The sequence below is a fragment of the Python bivittatus genome, unplaced genomic scaffold, assembly GCF_059951505.1.
Source record: "Python bivittatus isolate LINGU-HERP-01145 unplaced genomic scaffold, Pbiv_v1 ctg000080_np1212, whole genome shotgun sequence".
In the NCBI taxonomy this organism is placed as follows: Eukaryota; Metazoa; Chordata; class Lepidosauria; order Squamata; family Pythonidae; genus Python; species Python bivittatus.
In genome coordinates, this window is record NW_028277035.1 from 62,765,394 (window position 1) to 62,786,584 (window position 21,191).

Below are 21,191 nucleotides of genomic sequence, written 5' to 3' on the forward strand. Positions count from 1 at the left end.
TTTTGCGCCATCTGCAAATCAGACAAACATTCTAGTTACCTCTTCATCCAAATCATTAATAAACATGAAGGGCAGAGGACCCAGGACAGTTCCTTGTGGCACCTCACTTAATATCTCATGTCAGTTTGATGAGGAACCACTGACAACCGCAATGGCAAACCACTTCTGAAACCTAGGGACTAGTCCAGGTAATCAGCAGGAGTCAACAATGACTCGAATGTTATGCCATCCAGACCTCATTTAGCTAGCTTGTCAATCAACGCGTCATGGGATGCTTCACACATGCTTTGTTGCAGTTGAAAATATATTTTGTCTTCAGCATACCTACAATCTATTAAGTTACTTGACCAAAAAAATGTGACAAGGCTATCCTATCAGGATTTGTTCTTGATAAATCTATATTGACTTTTGGTAATCACTACAAAATATTCAAAGTGCTAAAGACAGACCTTTTTATGATCTGCCGTAGAATCTTCCCAGATATTGATGCTTTACCAATCTGTAGTTTGCTCCACCTTCCTTTCCCCCCTTTCCCCTCCTCCACCAGTTATCTAGGATACCTGAATGAACCTGAAGAAGTCATTTTTATCATTCTCAGTCTCCCTTGCTCATGCCAGCTCATTCTGATGCCAGCTCTATAGTTTCAGTCTACTGTCTGTACTCTTCCTTTCTGACCTGGTCCTCTTTTCATTTTTAGATCTTCACAAAGCTTTCTGGATAGTCCCATTGGCTTGTGCGGTTCTCTATATTTTCCCTCATTGGAATTACAGTTCTTGTAAGTGTGCTTTTAGTATGTCCTTTAAGAACTCCCACCCATCTTGATCTCCCTTCACCCTTAGCTTCTCCTGTCAACAGATCTTACTCTTAACTGCTTAGAGTTTATTAAAATCTGGTTGTTTTTAAGCCCAAGATACACATTTGATTATCTAAATTTTTCTGTTACTTCTACTTACTCAATTAAATCCTCCCTACTTATTAGTATCAATACCATAAAGACCTATGTGGATACCACATTTACTGAAATATTTATTCTGCCTAGTGCTATGTGTGAACCTCTATGTAATTTAGAAGCCCTGCTTTATGACTTAGCATGTTGTGCAAACTAGTCAGTTGTGATTTATTCCACAAACTATGGCTACACAGGTCACAACTTAGCATAATGTATTAAGAAGTTTTTAAAAAGTCTACCTCATCACAGGTTGGGTTCCCATGACATGCTTTTCCAATGATTTACTCAGGGAGGCCAGTTTTCTGAATTTGCCTGAGAAACTGAACCATAGCCCAATCATGTTGGCCCGGTGCATAAAGCACACTAGACTAAAACAGGGTTGGCTCATTTCTGGTTTGTGTCTCTGGAACACAGTCTATAGTAAAGAAGTGCTTTCAGAAAAACAACAGCATCTAACTGACCCAGGTCAGAGGAAAGTAACTTCTTGTGTTTTTACAAATGCAATTCTGACTTGACATCCTACAGAAGCCTTCGGGGAGAGAAATGCCTTTTTCAAACAGAACTGCAGGACCAAAATGAAGATGTCCTTCCTCCTAGTTGGCTTCTCTTCCTCCCGCCTCCCTACTGGCCAGAAAGCCTCAGGATCCGATCGGGCTCCCACCTCAGCTGAACGAGCGAACCCTCTCCGTTCGCGCCTTGAACAGCCAAACTGCGGCGAGCGAGCGAGCAAGGAGCAAGGAGCAGGAGCAGGAGCAGCGCTAGAAAGGCCACCTCGCTGCTCCTGCCCAGACCGGCCCAACTCCGCAGGGGACCGCTGAAACCCTCCCATCGCGGCGCTCCCGGAATCCATAGGCGGCGGCGGCGGCGGCGGCGGCGGCGGGAGGCAGTCAGTCCCAGAGCCCGTTCCCAGACCCGCGCCGCCTGTCTCTTTGTCCAGGACGCGCCGGGGTGGCTTTGCTCCGACCCGCCGTCCTCCTCCTGGTTCGAGCCTGCACGCGGGCTGAAAGCACCCCAAGCCCCGTTTTTATGAAACCACCCTCGGAAATGAGGAAAGGCTCACCCCAGGCCAGCAGCAGCCGCAGCGCCCGGCGCCTCACAGGATTCATGATGCTTCCACTCCGGCGCCGCGCTCCCCTTCCTCCTCCTTCAGTCGGACGTAGCTTCTGCTGCGGCAGCTGCCCGCGGGGCTCGGCCCCTTCTGGTTACTGAACAGCCCTTTCTCCCCTGCCGCTGCAGCAGCTCGAGCTCAGACGGCATCGCCCCCGCGGGCCCCCCCCCGGTGACTCGCAACTTTCCCTGCAACCCTCTCTAGGTCCTCCCTCCCTCCTTCCCTCCCTCTAGGGGAGCCTCAAGCTGGAGGGTGTGGGCGTGGGTGGGAAAAGAAGCAAAAATCGGAGGGTTTCTGCGCTGCCCGATCGATGCGCGAACGGCTGTGGTCTCCTGCCAGCAGACCAATGCAGCAGCGGCAGCACCCACGTAGCCACTGCATGCAGGCTGCTCGCTCTGCGTGCTGGCCGGTCAGACCCCGTGCAAAGCCATCGCGGGCGCCTCTCTTTTTCAGACCGAAAAGGGATGCGAAAAGCGGAGAAAGAAATATAGCTGAACGAAGGGCCGGCTCTGCGCGGCCGGCTGCAGCGGCTCGGCTCGGCTCCTCGAAGCGACCCAGCGCGTTGCCTCTCCACGCCCCCTCTTGGGTCGGTGGGGCTGCTGCTGTGGATCTCCCAGGTTTCCGAGATGCTGAAGTATGAAACCCTACGCATGGCGCAGTGGGCTGCGTTCGGCCCTTTCCCGGCTCCAGCTTTCAGCCGGGTCCTAGAGGGAGGTGGTGCCGCGGATTCCGTCCACTCGTTGAGCAACTTGCGGAGACAGCGGAGCGAGGCGCGAAACCTGGTCTTCGGCCGAGCAGAACCCGGGAAGGCCGGAGAGCAGGTGGCGGCGGGGGACGCGGCGCTTGCTCTGGCCTGGGCAGGACTAATGGTCCATTTGCTTAATCTGCAGCCGGGACAACTCTTCTGGATATTTCTCTAAATACAAACCTGTAGTCGATTCACGGCAGATGCAGCCAGGGTTTGCTTTGAGCCCATTTCAAGGAGTTTACCGTTATCTAATTTTAGTGCTAAGCCTTAAAAGATGTTATCTAGGAAATAATAATACTAATAGGACCATGCATGTATTAAATATTAATCAGCTGGATTTGAACCAATTAAATGATTAAACCTATGTGTATCTGCATATTACTAAAGTAAACCAAGTTGGCTTTAAAATAAATAGATTTCAGGTCATGTTGATGATCCAGATGTTAAAAGATACATTGATATAATTATCAAACACTCTGAAGAGTAACTTTTGAAGATATGATTGCTAGAAGAAAACCTGCTGGATTAAATGCTCTTGCCTTGGCAGACGAGAGAGAAAACAACCAGACCCGGTCTGGTTCCACTCTGTTGGATTATAATCTTCAGACAACATGGAGAATCAGACTGAAAGAATGGGAGACATTTAAGGATATGGTAACAGCATGTCAGCCCTTCAAGGTAGACTAGACTAAGAAACCAAAGTTGTGAATAAACTGCTGTTATTGTAGGGTTACAGTAACAGAATCTTGCAAGTCAGAAACTGCCTCCCTGCTCCCTGCCTTTATTTACTAGCGAGCTAGGGAGGGTCAAGTCTGAGACTTTTCTCAAGTTACATTTCTGCTTTGAACTCAGATTTCTTTTATCCGACCGTCATCTTGGTGGTGGCCCTTCCTCCTGGTCTTCAAGGTTGTTCTCAGAGCCCATTACACAGCAGCACTGAGCATGGAGAGTAAAAGGCTGAAGATTTCAAACCTCCTAGAAGCCTCCTGGGTTTATGTACCTGCTTCTGCCTACCTGCCTTGGGGCTGTTTAACAGTTGCTGTGGTGGCCACCACTTACCTTCTAGGAGGCACCCTCCTCTAACCCCAGTTTATGAGAGATCAGGGCTCTGATACCCTGTACTGCCCTTCAGCAAATAAAAGAGTAAAAAAGAAAAAGAAAGAAAAAGGGAAATAATTTCTGTACTGCAACCTCTTGGCTGTGTAGCATAGAGGTGTGTGATTTGGGGATTTCAGCACTTCCTTGGGAAATAGACCAATCTCATCACAGATAAACGAATTAAACTTTATTTTAAAAAAGACAAAGTGAAATGGCTTCTGTAGGAGGTATGGCAAACTGAATATGACTCCGCGAAAGCAGAGCTGATGACTGCGGCAAAGACCAAGGAAGCAGTGAGTAGACTGGTTCCTTGGAATCTCTCAGGATAAGGAGAAGATGGGAGATTGACTACATGTTCTCCAGACAGCTGCTCCCTGCAAGAAAGCAGCTGGACAATGGTTTTCTATGGATTTGAGCACCAGGAGACAACGGGATTAGCCATGTTGCTCACAACCACAGCGGAGACTTTTAAAGGACACTAAGTTTGCAAACCTCACTTTCTAATCACTTTCAGAAATTGCTCATTAACTACTTCTAAGCTATTAGAGACATTTGGAATGACAAGTTTGAAAACACCGGGTAAGTCTGCCTTCAATCCTGAATGAAAGAAAATTTTAATCATAAGCTTAAGATTTTAAAGAATCTGAAATAAACAGCAAAAAGCTAAATAAGATTTTGATCTTAGAAGGTTATAAACAGACTAAGGGTCCAGATAAAATTGACATTTTTACAATAAGATTTTGGCATTAATTATAATACATTCTTGTGAGAAATACATCCTGTTTTAATTTTTACAAGAATAACATAGATAAATAATTTCATGATTTCAAAAACTAGACCCTAGAGGGGACTAAAGATTTTAGGTAGAAAAAAAGATATACAGGCCTATAAGATGTTGCAGAATGTTATGACAATAAAAATATTGAAGGAGACTTTTGAAGAATGGAATTAGAAAATAGTAGCCACAATATCAACAATGTCAGTAATGATGTCTGCCTCTATGGATAGACTATGTCCAAAAGATGTTATTGAAGAAATGACAGATGTAGAACAAATTTTATCTGACAAGATAGAGGTGGTATTGAAAGTAGATTTATAACTGACAGGCCAAGATAATGATTTAGAAAAGAATGTTTCCCTGGATTTACCAAAAAAACTGGCTGAGGTTTTAAAATTTAAAAGGGGAATACAAATGACAAACCAAGAGAGAGACCTGGATAATTTTTTTCCCACTGGATTTACAAGAGAGGCTTGTTAAAGCCTTGAAGAACTCTGTGCGAAGGGACAAAGAAGAATTAAGAGAAATCAAATCCTATGACAATATTTGAATGAACTAAATATTATGACTGTTAGAAGTAAAAGGAAGGAATATAAAGTTGGTTTATTTGATCAAGGTTAAAATAAGATATGTTATTACTTCTGGCTACCCTTTATGGACTTTCTGCTGACACCAGGACTGAAAGGATGATGTTCTATGGATTTGTTTACAGATAAGAGATGGGATGCGGGATGAAGAGATAAATGTTTATAACTTTAGAGAGGGTGAAGAGTTACTAAATTTGTTAATACTTGTTGTGATAAAGGTTGGAAGTAACTTCTTTTTATATTTCTTTTCTTTTTATTATATTCTTACTTTTTTCTTCTCTTTTTTTCTTTCTTTTCCTTGCACTTTTTACTCTTTCTATTCTCTTTTCTTTATTTAAGTTTCATTTGCATTAGATTTTACTATTATAATATGTATACTGTATATATACACACACATACAGAAGCTTCACCTGGTGCAGAATTCAGTGGTGCAGGCAGTTACATGTGCTTCTAGAACAGCACACATTACACCTCTGCTCCTCAAGCCGCACTGGTTGCCAATTTGCTTCCGGGTCCAATTCAAGGTGCTGTTTTTAACCTTTAAAGCCCTTCATGGCATTGGGCTGAGTTACTTGAGGGACCGCCTCTCCCTGATTACTGCTGCCCATCCCATCAGGTCCCACAAAAGAGACATGCTATGGGTCCTGTCAGTCAGGGCACTACACTTGGCGGTCCCAAGGAGGCGGTCCCTCTCTGCCATGGCATCCACCTTATGGAACATTTCCCCTCTGAAGTGAGGTTAGCTCCATCCCTGTTACTATTCCAGAAGTCCCTCAAGACCTGGCTGTGTCATCAGGCCTGGGGGTCCCAGGGGACCGGTGAGATCTTGAGGTAGCGCCATTACTGTGGTTAACATTCAGTCTCTCTTCTGCCTTGTGGTTTTTATATTTTTTAATAATGATTGTTTTTACATATTTATTGTTTTATTAACTGTTGTATGCTGTCCAGAGTCACTTTTTGTGAGATGGGTAGCCATATAAATTTGACATATATAGACAGATAGATATCGAGATATAGATATAGATAGATCTCTTTGGAGAAGACCCTGATGCTGGGAAAGATTGAAGGCAAAAGGAGAAGAGGACGGCAGAGGATGAGATGGTTAGATAACATCACTGAAGCAATGAGCATGAAACTGAGCAAACTCAGGGAGGCAGCGAAGGACAGGAAGGCCTGGCGCAATATGGTTCATGGGGTCACGAAGAGTCGGACACGACTTAACGACTGAACAACAACATATAGATATATAGATATAGATATAGATGACTGTGTGAAATATAAAGTACCTTTCTTAAGTATGCAATACTTCTGTATTGGAAAGTGTTGCAAGCTGCAATGATGCATTCAGATCACAATTACAATTGGCTTGTTCTTTGCCACCAACCCCTGAAAAAAGGTGATTGAGCAAAGAGTTCCAAAATTAAGGTTATTGATCATAAAAAATTTGAAGGACAATATCCATGTGCACAACTTAAAAATCTCATAAAAGGCTGAGATCACAAAGAAAACCTGCAGAATAGTGGTCTTAAATATGCACAATAAAACAAATTTTGAATACAGAGTCCTGGCTAAAACATCTATTCTGCGGTACTAAAACAGGCTCTTGGGTGTTCACACTTTTTCCCTTGAAATTCCAATAAAATAATTTTGAAGCTGTTAAAAATTGGTTGATCCCAATCATTTCTGCCTTGCTCCAGCAACTTCTCCCCAAGGCATTTGCTTCCATTGTGCTTCTAGTCTCCAAAATAATTCAGTCTCCTAAATCCAGTGAAGGGGGAGCAGCTGGAGTAACCCTTTTGTATGTAACTCTCAGAATTCATGTTGATTGACCACCACAGTTTTGCTGCTTGTATTCTGCAAATGTCTGGCATGGAGGTGGGAGGTTGTAAGTGTCAGAGTTTGAGGCCTGCTCTTCACAAAGTTATTTTGAAGAAAGAGGAATTAAAATGATCTGAAGCACAAAATAAAACAGGGAAATGTCAACAGAGAAAAGTAGCTGAAGTGTTCAGAGACATATCAGCTGATTAAATTGGACTTTGACCACTAATGGATAATCCTAGGAGTATTTCACATTAAAACAACTCTTTGTAAGTCCTGGGTATGTTTAAATCACATCACTAGACATTTGTGTGGATTGCTTTATGAATTAATCCATACTTTCAAAATAATCATTTGATAGAGACCTGTCAAGAACATGCCTTTTCAGATTACTGAATATTTCACATAAAAAAAAAAATCCTGTCTGGACTAGGCCTAGCAGTGGCTTTAAATTAGTGGAAAGCACCTTCATTTGTATAAGATCATAGAATTCCAGATGAGGCAAAGGATTAAACCCCTTTACCCATTGCAACCCTCCATGCCATCCCCCATATTGTTCCTCACCTGCTGCACTCCAGATACGTTAATATTACAACTCCCCCAAATCTCTGCCAGCATGACATATAACCTAATTCTCCCTTTTTTCACAAAACTGTCCATAGGTACTTGGGCTGTGCCAGGGGCATCTAGGGAGATAAAACGTAATAATAAAGATGGTGGTCATCCCTGTGCAATGGAAGCCGCCATCTTGTTTTTTTCAACACCATCCCACCCTAGACACTGTTGAGCTGCACAGTGTTTTAGGTTTGAAAGGGGAAAGATGATTTGGAGCGTGCAGGGGCCTCGGATAGCACCGCTGGCATTTTTTCCTAAGCTCACATGCAGCCCCACAAAAAGTCTTGTTTGATATCAGGATGTACAGTATTAACAGAAATTGTGTCTGCCCACACACACTCTGAATCACCTTTTCCCTTTTGAACCTGGATTACTACACAATCCTCATACATACACTACCAGTCACTTTTTAAAAGAATAGAAATATGACTAAATGTTTGTCAAAAGAAGTGAAAATGTCTGAGGATAAGAGCATGTGCCTGCCTATTCTATATGGTAGTGAGAACAAGGAGGTAAAACAAGAACAGAAATTTAGTCTCACTAAATTATCCACAAACATCCACCCCATGTAAAAACCTTCATGTCCTACATGTCTTACAGATTCTTTTCTTCAGTCTCCTTAGTCCAACTTCTGTAGTTGTTCCTCTTGACTTCTAAATCATCACTTTTCCTTCCCTGTCTGTTATAACCTAAAATAAACTGGCATGCTATAATGTTGGTCTTGCAGTTCAATTCTATCCTTTCATGGGTTCTGTGCCCTCCAGATGTTTTGTGTTAAGCTTCCATCAGCTCCAGCAAACATGGGCAATAATAGTCAGGGAGCACAGTATCTTCTAGTCCAGAACATCTAGAGGACATTAAATTGCTTACTCTAAACTGTTTATGAGCCCACTGCCCTACAGAGACTGTAAAATTGATTGTTCTCTACTGATAGCCCATCCAGAATTGGTCATGCTGGCTGGGGCTCCTGGTATTTGTAGTTCAGCAATACTTGCAGGGCCCACAGGTTCCCCATCTTTGCCCCACAGCCTATTCCTTTCTATTTGTACATGAGTACTACTCACTGCTGGAGCAGATATCAGCTGCATGCAGGGCAATGCTGACCTTGTGTGGTATAGCAGCTCCTTTGAGCCTCAGCCGGAATGCCTTCTATCAGCTTCTTTTCATTCAAGGCTCTCCAAGTGGCTGAACAAAAGAAGCATGAATCTAACAAATGTATTAATGATAGCTGGGGCCAGCTGCATTGGCAGGGAACAGAATTCTCAGTGGGCATCCTCAAACGATTCAAATGAGAAACAGCTATAAAGGAGGGGATGTGTATGTTTGGAGATACGTGCTTTCCAAGGAAGTCTATAGTAAACAGGAACAGGAATATAGGAAACTATCCTAAATTAAGTAGGAACTAGTTTAGTATCATTTGTACTGACTGATCATTTCTATAGGATTTCTGATGATGGAATGGTGATTCTTATCAGTTTTGATTCTGAACCCCAGCACAGGCTTTTTGAACTAGTGTAATTAGTCTTTGATTTGAGCAAATTCTGACTCAAGAAGTACCTCATTATGCAAGGGAAATCACAAGTGACAAGCAAAATCTTCTTCCACAAGGCACAGTATTTATACTGTTACAGAAACATTAAAAAAAATTGCATTATTGCTCCAATATTTGCATCCTGAGTAGATCCCAGTGCATATGCTGCCTAGCTGTGGACAATGGGAAGTTGGCTTGGAAGGTGACATCTAGAGTGGAGAACCTAACTTGCATTGAATAGTGTGAGCATGCTTAGCATAAAACTGGGTTTTGATTGCAATTATGCCCAAAATGTGCCAGAACTGATCATTAGTGTCTCTACTGTTATCAGAGAATGCTGCATTTGGCACAGGTACCCAGCTAAGGGTGATAACCTAATCTACATCTTCTCTGTCTTACTAAAAATGTGTTATATGAATGCTTCCAATAACCAAAGCAATGATGGATAGCAGAGATCAATATCAATATCATGGACCCCTCTTATAATCACCATGGCTTATGGAAGATTGCAACTGGAAATGTAAGTGGAATAAATGGTAAAGAACTCTAATGTATTTAATGAAATGAAAGATAAATAGATACTGAATGCTGTGCATCTGTGAAACTCATAAAAAGGTGAAAGATGTAATAGTTCTGAATGAAGGTGGCCTGATCTTGTGGAAAGGAGTTAATGAATGCATACAGAGAAGTGAAGGTGTAGGTTTACAGGTAGTCCTCCTTTAGCGACTGCCTCATTTAGCGATTGTTCACATTTATGATGGTGATGAAAAAGTAACTTTGTGACTAATCCTCACATTTACAACCTTTGCAGGTCTGTACAGCAAAGAAAAGCTGAAGTAAGATCGTAAACACAGTTGCGGTTTCATTTAATGACTGCTTTGCTTAATGATCAAGTTGCCATCCCTATTGTGGTCACTAAACAAGGACTACCTGTAGTTATAAGTGAAAGAAGTAGAGTGTATGTCAGATAATATATATGGATGTCATCTGTTTTGGGTGTATAGTCATAGTAAAGTAAAGTAAAGTAGGAGTCCATAGGGTGGTGATAGTTGCATATTATGCTCTAGTGAATAATGATAATAGAAGAAACAGGATGACTTCTGAGAAAAATTGTGCAACATTCTGAATAAATAGAGTCTAGGTGAAAACTTATTTTGCTAGGTGGCATAAATGGATAGGTGGGAATGAAGCAAGAGAGTAAAAGTAACTGGGCCATTATGAATTCCAAGAATGAATGAGAATGATGAGCATCAGATAACAAGCCTAACATTACATATAAAGTAGCTAAATTTTGTGTCACAGCTATTAAAGCATGCAAACAGACGACCACAGGACTAGGTCTGGGGTAACAAAGAACAGATATTAAATCCCAGGTGAGTTATGTTATGAGCCATGTCATTAGAATTTTACATATGATTTAAAATTGTAACTGTATTATTGTAGTATAGTATTTACAGTAGTAACTGTAAACTGTATTATTATGGTGCAATGTTGTTGTCCAATTCTCTCTATAGTTCTGATCATTGAATAAATAATTTTACTTCCTTCCTTCAAATATGTGATTTAAGCATAAGTCTATTCACATATAAACATGACAAAAGAAAGAATGTAGACCTAAAAGCAAGGCTGATTTGATTGTTTATTATGAAAGCCTGAAAGAATTAGTGAAAGATACAAAGGTAATGAGAGATTTCACAAGTGGTACAGACGATTTCCTGGTAGTGTCGTGCACAACTTGGAATAAAATGGACAGGGAAGAAAAGGAAAGATGGAAGCAAAAGTGAAACTATGAATGCTAGAATCGAACATGCCAGCAGATTACTCTGTCTACTGGCATGATCACTGTTGCCCACAAGCCTACAAAAATAGTACAAAGAATTTTGGGTAAACCAAAAGATTGCACACCCTGCCAAGCAAGACCAGGCAACATATACAGAATCAACAGCCAAGACTGCAACCTACACTACATAGGCCAAACAGGTCACCAGTTACAGCAAAGAATCAAGAAAACATAACTGCAACAAAGAACCAAGATCAGAAATACTTAACAGTCACCCATGCCCTCAAAATAAGCCACATATTTGCTTGGGATAGTATAGAAATAATCAACCAAGCAAACAGCAGAAGAGTCAGAGAATTCCTGGACACTTGGCACTCAAATGAAGGAGCCATCAATAGAACAATAGAACCAGATTTGATTTACCACACAATCAGGTGCAAGATCCAAATTGTTCACAACTATTCACAAAGGTGGACCAATCAGAACAGAACTAATGGCATGTCCAACTCCTAATAATTTATACTTCCCAAGAACCATCAAATCACCAACCAAGCCCACAAAATTCAAACCCACCCGGATTATGAATACAGAAAGGCAACCTTGACTTCTGGACTGTAGTGCTAATGAAGTTTTGACAGATCCCGTAACATAATGTGTGCGGCACTCGAGATTTACACTTTGGTGCAGATCTTCATGAGCCTGGAGAGCCCCAGAGGAAGTATGCAGAGAGAGTCTGGGCTACCATTATTCCAAGAATCTATGTTTTGAATGAAGGGTATTAGAAGATAGATTAATCTCTAAAAGAATGAGTAGAAACTAGACATAAAGGGAGGGGACATGGAAGTTGCTTGGAAGAGAGTGAAAAGAAGTGCAGAGTGCAACAGATGTACGTGGAGCTATGTTAATGCGGAGCATGAAAAGGATGATGAAATGAAAGAAATATGAAGAAAAAAATGCACTATGGGGAATATTGCAGCTGCTACATTGTTTCTAACTATGATTCAAGGTGCTGGTTTTGACTTATAAGCCATATATGGAATGGAATGACCTCTCACTGGAGATTCGTTTGTCCCCAACATGGTTGGCCTTTCAGACATAGTTGAAAACTGAGCTTCTCCAGAGGGCTTTTGGGGCCAGACGTTATATATTGTGCTGGGTTTTATTGCCTCACATCTACGTTGCTTTATTTTATTGTATTTCTTTGTCTTGTGAGCTGCAAGGGTTTTGTGATGGCAGCAGCATAGACATTTATAGGATTGTCTTTGGCAGATGGAGTCTGTCCATCCTGTGAGATTGTGCCCACCCTTTTGGAGTTGAGGAAGACAGTGAGGACACTACCGTTATGAGGAGCTTAGGGTTTGTTAAGCTTAGGGTTTGTTTGTTAAATCATGACTGATATTTTAAATTGATTATTTTTACAAATTTTCAATTTTTATGTGACCAGAGTTTGTGAAATTGGGTGGCATATTAATTAATCTTGGGATTATGCTGCGTGGCTTAACAAAAAAAGAAGATTAATGTACAGTAACTTTGAAAAAGGCAAAACCCATTTTAGGAATCATTAGGCAAAAGATCAAAAATAACCCTGCCTTTTACAGATTTATAATCCCATCATTATTAGAACCTTGGGTACAGTTCTGGTTACTGCAAATGATAAAAAACCCTGGAGACCTAGAGAGTGTGGGGAAAAGAAAAAACAAATGGACAAGGGACAGTATGCTTTTGAGAAAAGGTTAGAATGCTTAGGACTATTTTGTTTAGAAAAAGGACGACAAGGAAGAGGAGATGATAGAGATGTGTGTAGAGAAGTGTTTTTTGTCCTAGTACTGGAAGTTCAGGTTATCTAGTGAAGCAGAATGGAGTGAAAAAAGGGAAGAGGTATAGGTATAGGTACAGGTATGAGGAGGAGGAGAAGGAGAAGGAGAAGGAGAAGGAGAAGGAGAAGGAGAAGGAGAAGGAGGAGAAAAAAGCAATGTTGAACTACAAAACTGACTACCCCAACTGTAGAGAGATCATTAATTTAGGGAGCTTTCAAAGGGGATCAATTATTTATTAACAGTGTTTATTTTTTTCTTTTCTGCTAGGCACAACCTTGAAATAGATTTAGAGATCTTCATCAGCTGTGGCTTTTCCTGAACAGGATCTGGTCTCTGGTATGTTTCAGGCTGAACTGCTCTCATATGTAGGGGACCTGGGAGATTTCTGTCCTTTACAGAATTAAGATAAAACCACATTACATGAATTCTGAAGGAATTACATTAGCTCCCTATTTATTAGTAAGTCCAGTTCAAGATGCTGGAATAGTTTTAAAACCCTAATGATGTAAGCTTTAAATAACTGGAGGAATACTTCTCCAGATCATTCTGGTTGATCTTTTATGCCATTCCCCAAATGCCATTATTGGGAGGAGTGTATTATACATTTCGAAAAAGTCAGATATTTTTTGTGATGGTGCCCTTATTTTGCAGTGCTCTTTGATGAAGAAGATATGATTGGTATTAACTCTGCATTCTTTTTACACAATGATGGATAGCAGTCACTGTTTTCAACACTGCAGAATGGTTCTCTGCATATGCACTCTATGCACTCTATTGGACATATATTAATTTTAGCCATTGTTCACATCTTATCATGTCCCCAGTATCAGGAGCCCAGCAAGACCCTGGAAATTCTGGCTGTGATGAACTCAGTGTCAACCCAATCCAGAGAAAGACCTCAGCAACCATCTCAGCATGAGGACATAGTCCTCCCATTATATGATAGCTGTGACTCAGGGTGATGTATTTTCTCAAGAAGCAGAAGTCTGAGATTCCAAAAAGAAGTAGAGGCACTAAGTTTTGAGTTAGCAATGTGCAGGGCTATAACTTAGGAATCATAGAGCCTGGCCAGTTTTTTTATGGCCTGAGGTGATAATAGGCAGTAGCTGTTTCAGAGGTGATCAACATAGAATGTAAGTTTCATTAACATTAAAATATATAACCTCATACTGTAACATTCTGAAGTGAACTGTCCAGGGTCCTGAAAACGACTGGCTCATTCTTCCAGTCTCAGTGAGTACCCAATCTAGATTTTCCCATTCTGGGTGTCCTCTAGATGTGTGGACTTGAACTCCCAGACTCTCCAGCCATTATGGCTATCGATGAGAATTCAGGGAGTTAAAATCTGCATATCTGGAGGATGTGTTGTAATAATCCAGGTTGGTAAAGGCTGATACAATCTATAGCTGATTTTCTTGGATCCTAGGCAGGAATCTAGTCAGTTCCTGGTAATGGAATGCTTCTTGGTTTATGGCTGGTTTATTCAGAAGTAGGAAAACAGTCATTTAGGTTTTCACTTTTTATACATTTAGACATGAAGGAGGAAGTAGAAGCTGGCCCAATATTTTAACATAAGTATAGTTAAGAAATTTAGGTAAAATAAAGACAAGGGGAAAAAAGGAAGATTGTGTCAGGGAAGGAAGGCAGCTGTACAATCATTAAAAACAAATGATACAATATGTCAGAGACTTTGATCTATCTAGAACTAAACTAAGATGTATTTCAAGATTAATCTACAGAAATAAAGAGCATAAGAAAAAAAATGCAGCTAGGAGAAGCCAGGAAACACAATACGCCCAGATACCTTTTGAAAGATTGGTAGATGTTCAGCCAAAGAATATTGCCACCCAAGCCTTTGCTTTCCTTTCCCATTTGTTCTTGAATGAAAAACGTTTTCATGCATTTGGAAGAATATCTCCATTTTCTCCCCCCTAGGGTATTCTGAATGCCAGTAGTCATAGTAGTCATAGTAATACCCTTCATGGTTATGCTATAAATGCATTCATACAGTAGGGCTAAATTAAATTTGAATAATTTTTAATATGGGAGTAAAATTAAGATTAATTATTTTAAATTATAGATTGTTCTTTATTTCACAGAAATATCTTAAAATAGTTTCCTACATTACTTGCCAGCAGCAGCTGCACAAATTAGTTGAATTTTTCAGCTAGGTATCTTGTGAACTAAACAGGTAAGAGGATGACCAGTATGGTAGTGCAGTGCTTCAGATTCAACTCCAAACAGGCATTATGGGTTGTGTAGGGATTCAAATGTAGCATCCCTCTGCAACTTTTAAAGCAGGGGGTCAGCCATATGAACCTGGGAAAGATGTAGCTACTTTAAAGAGTTGTGAATGGTGTTATGTTCCTGCACACTCCAAAGCATCTTTTCCAAATGATTTCTGAAGTGCTGCACAGCTCTAATGACTAGGCGTGAACTCAGGTTTTTTTAATGAGCAAACTTACAACTTCCTTCCTACAATAATGCAGTTATCCTCCCCATGAAGCTTCAGGCCAAAATTGTGGTTGGGCCAAGACAGCAGCTACCAAAGCCAGCTTTTTGTTTAGTGTACAGCAGAGAGTTTAAATCATAACAGCAGCAGTAACAACTGCATAATTGATGAAAAATATCCTGTAAATCATGTCAAGAAACTGGTATGGATTGGTTAAGTGGCAAAACTCACATTGCAGTTCATGGGAAAAGTACTGGGACATTTTGCCACAAGACTAACCCTGCTGTGAGATGCAGTTAGATATACTGAGCTTCATGGCCAAATAAAGTAAACACACACAGAAGTAAACATATTTAGCAAGGTCTGTCACTGACCTTGCTTCATTAACATTTTATCCTGTCATAATCACAGCCACCCAAGGACTTTAGGTCTGACACCTAATTCAATCTCTACATATTTTAGGAATGTTGCTTTGAATTCATCAGATAGAGAAGTATTATTAAACCATTGGAAATTTGGAAATTACCAGGCCACCAAATGTGAATTGGTGTAGCCTATTGTTTAGTGTCAGAGTTAAACTAGAGAATCCTAGGTCTAAGTCCTTCTTTCAGTCTTGCTTACCTCGGAACAGTTATGGAAGAGCCATGTCTATCAATTCTGCTCCTCAGAGAAAGTGGGATGAAAAGATAATAAAATTTAAGCTTGTTGGATCTGTAGGGCCCAAGCAAATATGAAAAAAGTAGGAACAATTTGTTTGAGGCTTCAGTCTGAACTGCAAGACTGTTGGCCTATGGGGAAAAATAAGCCTAAATCATAATCATATTTGAGGATATTTAGGACAAATATATTTTCCTTTGATATTTATCTGTGTAAATATATTATTATAAACATTCATTTTAAGAGGAATACACAGTTTAAGATCAAGGTAACTATTTACATAGAACCTGATTGTACCCAAGGCCATCCACACCTGGGAGAACCTGTTTTAGTATGTTTGCTTTGTAAATTTTCAAAGTGGGATGGAGGCGAGATGTCCACTATTTGTCCCTCACCAAGGCAGTGGAGATAGTGGTTATGCCTGGTGAAAGCTGGGAGCTGGCCACCATAAAAGAAAAATACATTTCTTCAGCAGAGTAGTGCTCACCAAGGCCAGATCAAAGGCAGTGGAAGAATTCAAGAGACTGCATTGAAAAGGGAGAATGTGAGCAATAGAAGGTTCCAAGCAAGGCACTGCATGAGTGCAGAGGTCCTCTCTGTGAATCAGAAAGACAGTCAAGAACTGAGGAAAGGAAAATGGAATCTCCAGCTCCTTTCTTGCAAACCCTGAAGTTTGCTCAGCTAAAACTGGGTAGCCAGCTGCTGAATTACAATGTGAGGATTTTCTGGTCTTTGAAAAATGAAAACAAAAGTGAAATAAATATATGAGGCTTCTGATAAGTTTAACTTGCTTTTTAAAAAAACGAGCAAACCCATCCATTGTCCAACAGGAAGGAGAACTCTGTACCCATCCCCTCCAATAGCATCACCTTATCGCTACCTCTTTCCCTGTGGCATTCAGCAGCAGATTTTGTGGTTGCTACTGTGTACAAAGGCAACCCCCATCTACAAAATAATTGCACAACCCTGTTCTAGAAGGTTAAAGACTTTAATGTGGGGGGGAGGGTCTGGAATCTCCATTTGGAACTGCACAAAGACCACAAGAGGAGAAAAGGGAGAGTAGATTGATGTTGTCTTTTCAGCCCTGTAATTACATTCATTTTTACCCATGATTAAGTTATTTTCTGTTCTTGAAAAACCTTGTTATCTATGATTTTAGTTGTTGCTGGGTAGATTCCCAGTGAGAAAGCAGCGTGGATGAAGCTATCTACCTCTTCCCCCACCCCTCGGAGTTTGTTATACAATTCTGCTGCCCAAATGTCATGTTTGATTTTCTATTTGGGCTAAGGAAACAGAATCTTCTCTTCCAACCTGGAGAAGGCTCTGATGCTGGGAAAGATGGAAAAAAACAGGAGGAAGACCAGCAGCAAGATGGAGAGATTAGATTACAGTGGTGATGGGTGCACCATTGAAAGACCTGAAGGGACGAATTGGGGATAGATTGTCATGGAGAAAATGTGGGCTTTAAGAGTCAACAATGACTTGAGGGCACATAATTAAAAAAAATGCAGTGTGAGCATGCCAAAGCAGAACTGGCAGTGATTTTGCAGTAAAGTAACTATTTTTGTGGCAACTTTTCCCTATGTACTTGCATGCACAGAGTTTGTCATATAAATATTGCCACCAGTCTCTGCAGGTTGCAAAATAAAGTAAAATATCAATAGTCTCTACTGTGTTGCACTTTATGAGGTACTGGAATGACTATACACATATGGATGAAACATCAGTATGCACGACTTTCTGTACCCAAAATATTATCATCTTCATGCAAATGGAAAACCAGACAATCATAATGACATCTCTGCGCCTGGCCCTGCCCTTTACCCTTTGATCAGCAAAGATGCGATCTTGCCACAGGCCCAGTAATAAATCAATACTGAAGCTACTTGAAAGCAGAAGGGCAAGAATATGGCCAAATTCAACACTGCAGTAAAACCTCTATTTATGCAGTAGTTTATGGTACTTAACACATGGCTTTATGTAGTCACTTAGAGGTTTTAAACTCTCCGAAGCGTCTCTTATGAATAATAGATTCTCCTCCTTTGTCAGAATCACTGAAGTTCAGAAGACTGCTGCCTTCTTCTTCCTAAATGCTGTCCTGAATCTTTTTCTTTACTTAAAAATGAGCACAGTGCCTTTCAAACTGTTTTTTTTCCCCAAGGTAGTTTACAACACTCTACAGTGGAATTTGTTAAAACTAGAAATGACTAAAAATAGGCAACATATAAGCAAAAATAGAATAAAGGGTAGTTGAATTGGTTTAAAAATTATTATGCAGCCTAACAGTTGGGCTGTTAAAAACTTAAGGATACATGAAAGGTCTGGAAGAAGAGCACCGTTCCTGTGGCTGGAAAGAATACCTAAAAGTAGGGACCTAACTGGGGAGGGCACCCCGGACCCAGAGAGCCACCACTTCTCTGTTTGCTTCTGCACTTGCCATAAGAGGGCACCTAAAGAACAACCTGTGTCAAGCCCTTCACAACAGCTCATAACATTACTGCTATGCTTTTGTTTTTTACCTGACTTACGAGAGTTAGGATATACACCACTCAGAACTGTTGGCAACGGGATCAGCCTCTAAGCTCAGATAAATAAATAAGGCAAGAAGGTCCCACAGATTCAGCGTTTGCTGGTTCGTTGCAGTAAGGGAGGGTTACGGAATCTTGGGAACTAGTTGTGTGTTCTTTGGCCTTTATTTATCAGCAAGTACAATAAGGGTGTGTGTGTCTTCATATTGCCTTTGATTTTCTTTCTAGCCATGGTGTAATGGGGGAGATGCTAATTGCTTATTTGAGATCCAGTTAAGTATCTTGAACTTAAGCGTATTTTAATGGATCAGTATGGACCAGATGCTTTGGCTGCCTCAGAGGCACCTAAGTTGCTTTCTTACTTGATGGAATTTATGACAACCTGTAATATATCTTTATCAAAAGCTCAATATTTTTAAAGAGGACATTTCTGGAATATTTCAAACATGGACTAAAGATCTGGAATCTCCGGTAAAATCCCACCAATGGATTCATGCCCTTAAAAATGTTAAAATGGCACCTACATATCTGAGATTAAGGTTGGTTCATCAAAAAAATGTATTTAGGATGTATTGGACTCCCCAAATAATGCATGTTAAAGGCTGGACATCAGATTGTCTTTGCTGGAGGTGTAAAACATTTAAGGGCTCACTGGCCCACATGATATAGTCATGTGATCATTTAGTATCTTTTGGGGAGAGTATATTAATGTGTACAAGTAGATTTATAGGAAAATCTTTAAATGTCATTGTTAATGTAATGTTGAATTACATAGCAAAGCTTTGGAATTTGACTGTTTATCAGGAATGGTTGTATTGAGCACGGGTGTGGTTAAAAGAATTATATTGAGAAATCTGGTCCTTGGGCCAGTCACTCTGTCTCAGCCCTAGGAAGGAGGCAATGGCAAATCACTTCTGAAAAACCTTGCCAAGAAAACTGCAGGGACTTGTCCAGGCAGTCTCTGAGAATTGGACACGATTGAATGGATAAATAAAACTAAAAAATTAAAATTAAAAAATGATCACAAAAATAGCCATCTTTTTTTATTCTGCAATACTTTGGAAATATTCATCTTCATTCCCAGGGTCAGAAAATTCCATCACTCTCTAGGTTGGGACTGCAACTTCTAGGGTTCTCAGCCTGGCAGCTCTATTGCATTCAAAATGCATGAAGAGGAAATAGAGGCTCAGAAATCTTTCTAATGCTCATTTTATCTGTAGAAATCATAATATACCTCTGGTGTTTATACAGAATGGCTACAAAAATCATATCTACTAAAAAATAGAGGAGTCTTATACAGTAATTCCTCACACATTTTTATAAACTCATGAATTTTAGTGTATATGAAGCATGTGGAAATGATACAAAAATAATGCATATCCCTTTGAGTAAGTGTTGTATACGTTGGTCCCCAGAACTGTACAATTAAGTCTACATTCTGTATAGGGGAATAAATCTTTGAGCCCCTAACCTTAGGGACTTCATCTGAAGATAACAGATCAGGAGTTCTAGGTTCAAACACAGCATCACATGGAATTTAAGGACTAGGGTGGGAAAAAAACTCAGCTCTTCTAACAATCCAAATAGTCCTTTCAGTTTTAGTCAGCAGCAATTGAACCAACAGCCAGTTTCAGTGCAGATGCAATTGCTAAATATCTAGGCCTGTACTTCCACTTTTCTAACGAAAACATTTGTCTACTACAGTATTGCAAAAATAGATATTCCATTTTAACTTTTTATTAGTCTATACAAGGCATCTGGCAATGTTGAGCATTCTGGAAACTAAGGGTAAACAAATCATTACATTAACATTGAATCTATTTAAAATCAACCAAGCATGAGAGCCTATAAAGAAAAAGATTAGAACTTGTACAGTGCAGTGATATGTAGACCATGTTGCATAATAAACAGGATTACCTCTCAAGCAGCCCTCTTATGTGATCCCCTTAAAATAGACACAACATGAAAAGTTGCTAATGGAACTACAAACACGGGAGAAGAGAAGGACCATCTAGTTGCATGGGATAGATTGGGTTGTGGAGATTCAGAAGAGCCCTACACAGGAAATAATTTAAGGCACAAAGGTGAGAAAAGAATCAGAGGTACTTGGCTTGGTGATTTAGACCATGGGTAGGCAAGCATAAAGCTTGATTTTTTTGTTTACCTCTCCCTACTCTCCCAGCACTAACCAATGTCTAAGTGCAAAAGGCACATATTTTGCATTAGAAGGGACATACAGGTGTTCTGTCTCGGTGCCTGTTAGTCTATCTTCTATCAAAAATTTGGGACAGGTAATAATTATTGGTGAGTAATTCATTCCTGCTATTTTTCCAGAAGAGAACTTGCTTCTGGACGAGGGTTAAGTTTTAGACATTTATACTCTTCTTATATTTCTGATTCTGCTCACTAAAATGCTGGAGAGGACACAGTGAGTTGATGAGCTGCTATCTCCAGCCAAAATGGATATAAAAATGGATTTGGAAGGCTTAAGAGTTATGACTGGCTTTAAGTTACCTTTAATACAAACGGAGTTCAAACAACAGAAGAAAAATGATGAACATTACCCAGAAAAGCATATTGTTGAAAATGTGGCATTCACAGTGAAGCAGCTGATTTTGGAATACAGCTTTTTAAACAGTGAGCCAATTTGTGCCTTCATTTTTAAAAAGCCATTTTAAACCCTTTGGGGGTCTTTTTTAGCAAATTTCCCAATTTAGTAATTTCC

At 40.3% G+C, this 21,191-nt stretch overlaps 1 protein-coding gene across 1 annotated transcript in view; it reads right to left on the reverse strand.

Moving 5' to 3' along the window:
* Positions 1–2,206, reverse strand: part of PODXL2 (podocalyxin like 2) — a 64,773-nt gene extending 62,567 nt beyond the window's left edge. The window contains exon 1 of the mRNA XM_088134790.1: positions 2,010–2,206. Within this exon, the coding sequence (XP_087990916.1) occupies positions 2,010–2,055 (46 nt within the window). The 5' untranslated portion in view covers positions 2,056–2,206. The remainder of the gene's footprint in view (positions 1–2,009) is intronic.
* Positions 2,207–21,191: the final 18,985 nt, after the last annotated feature.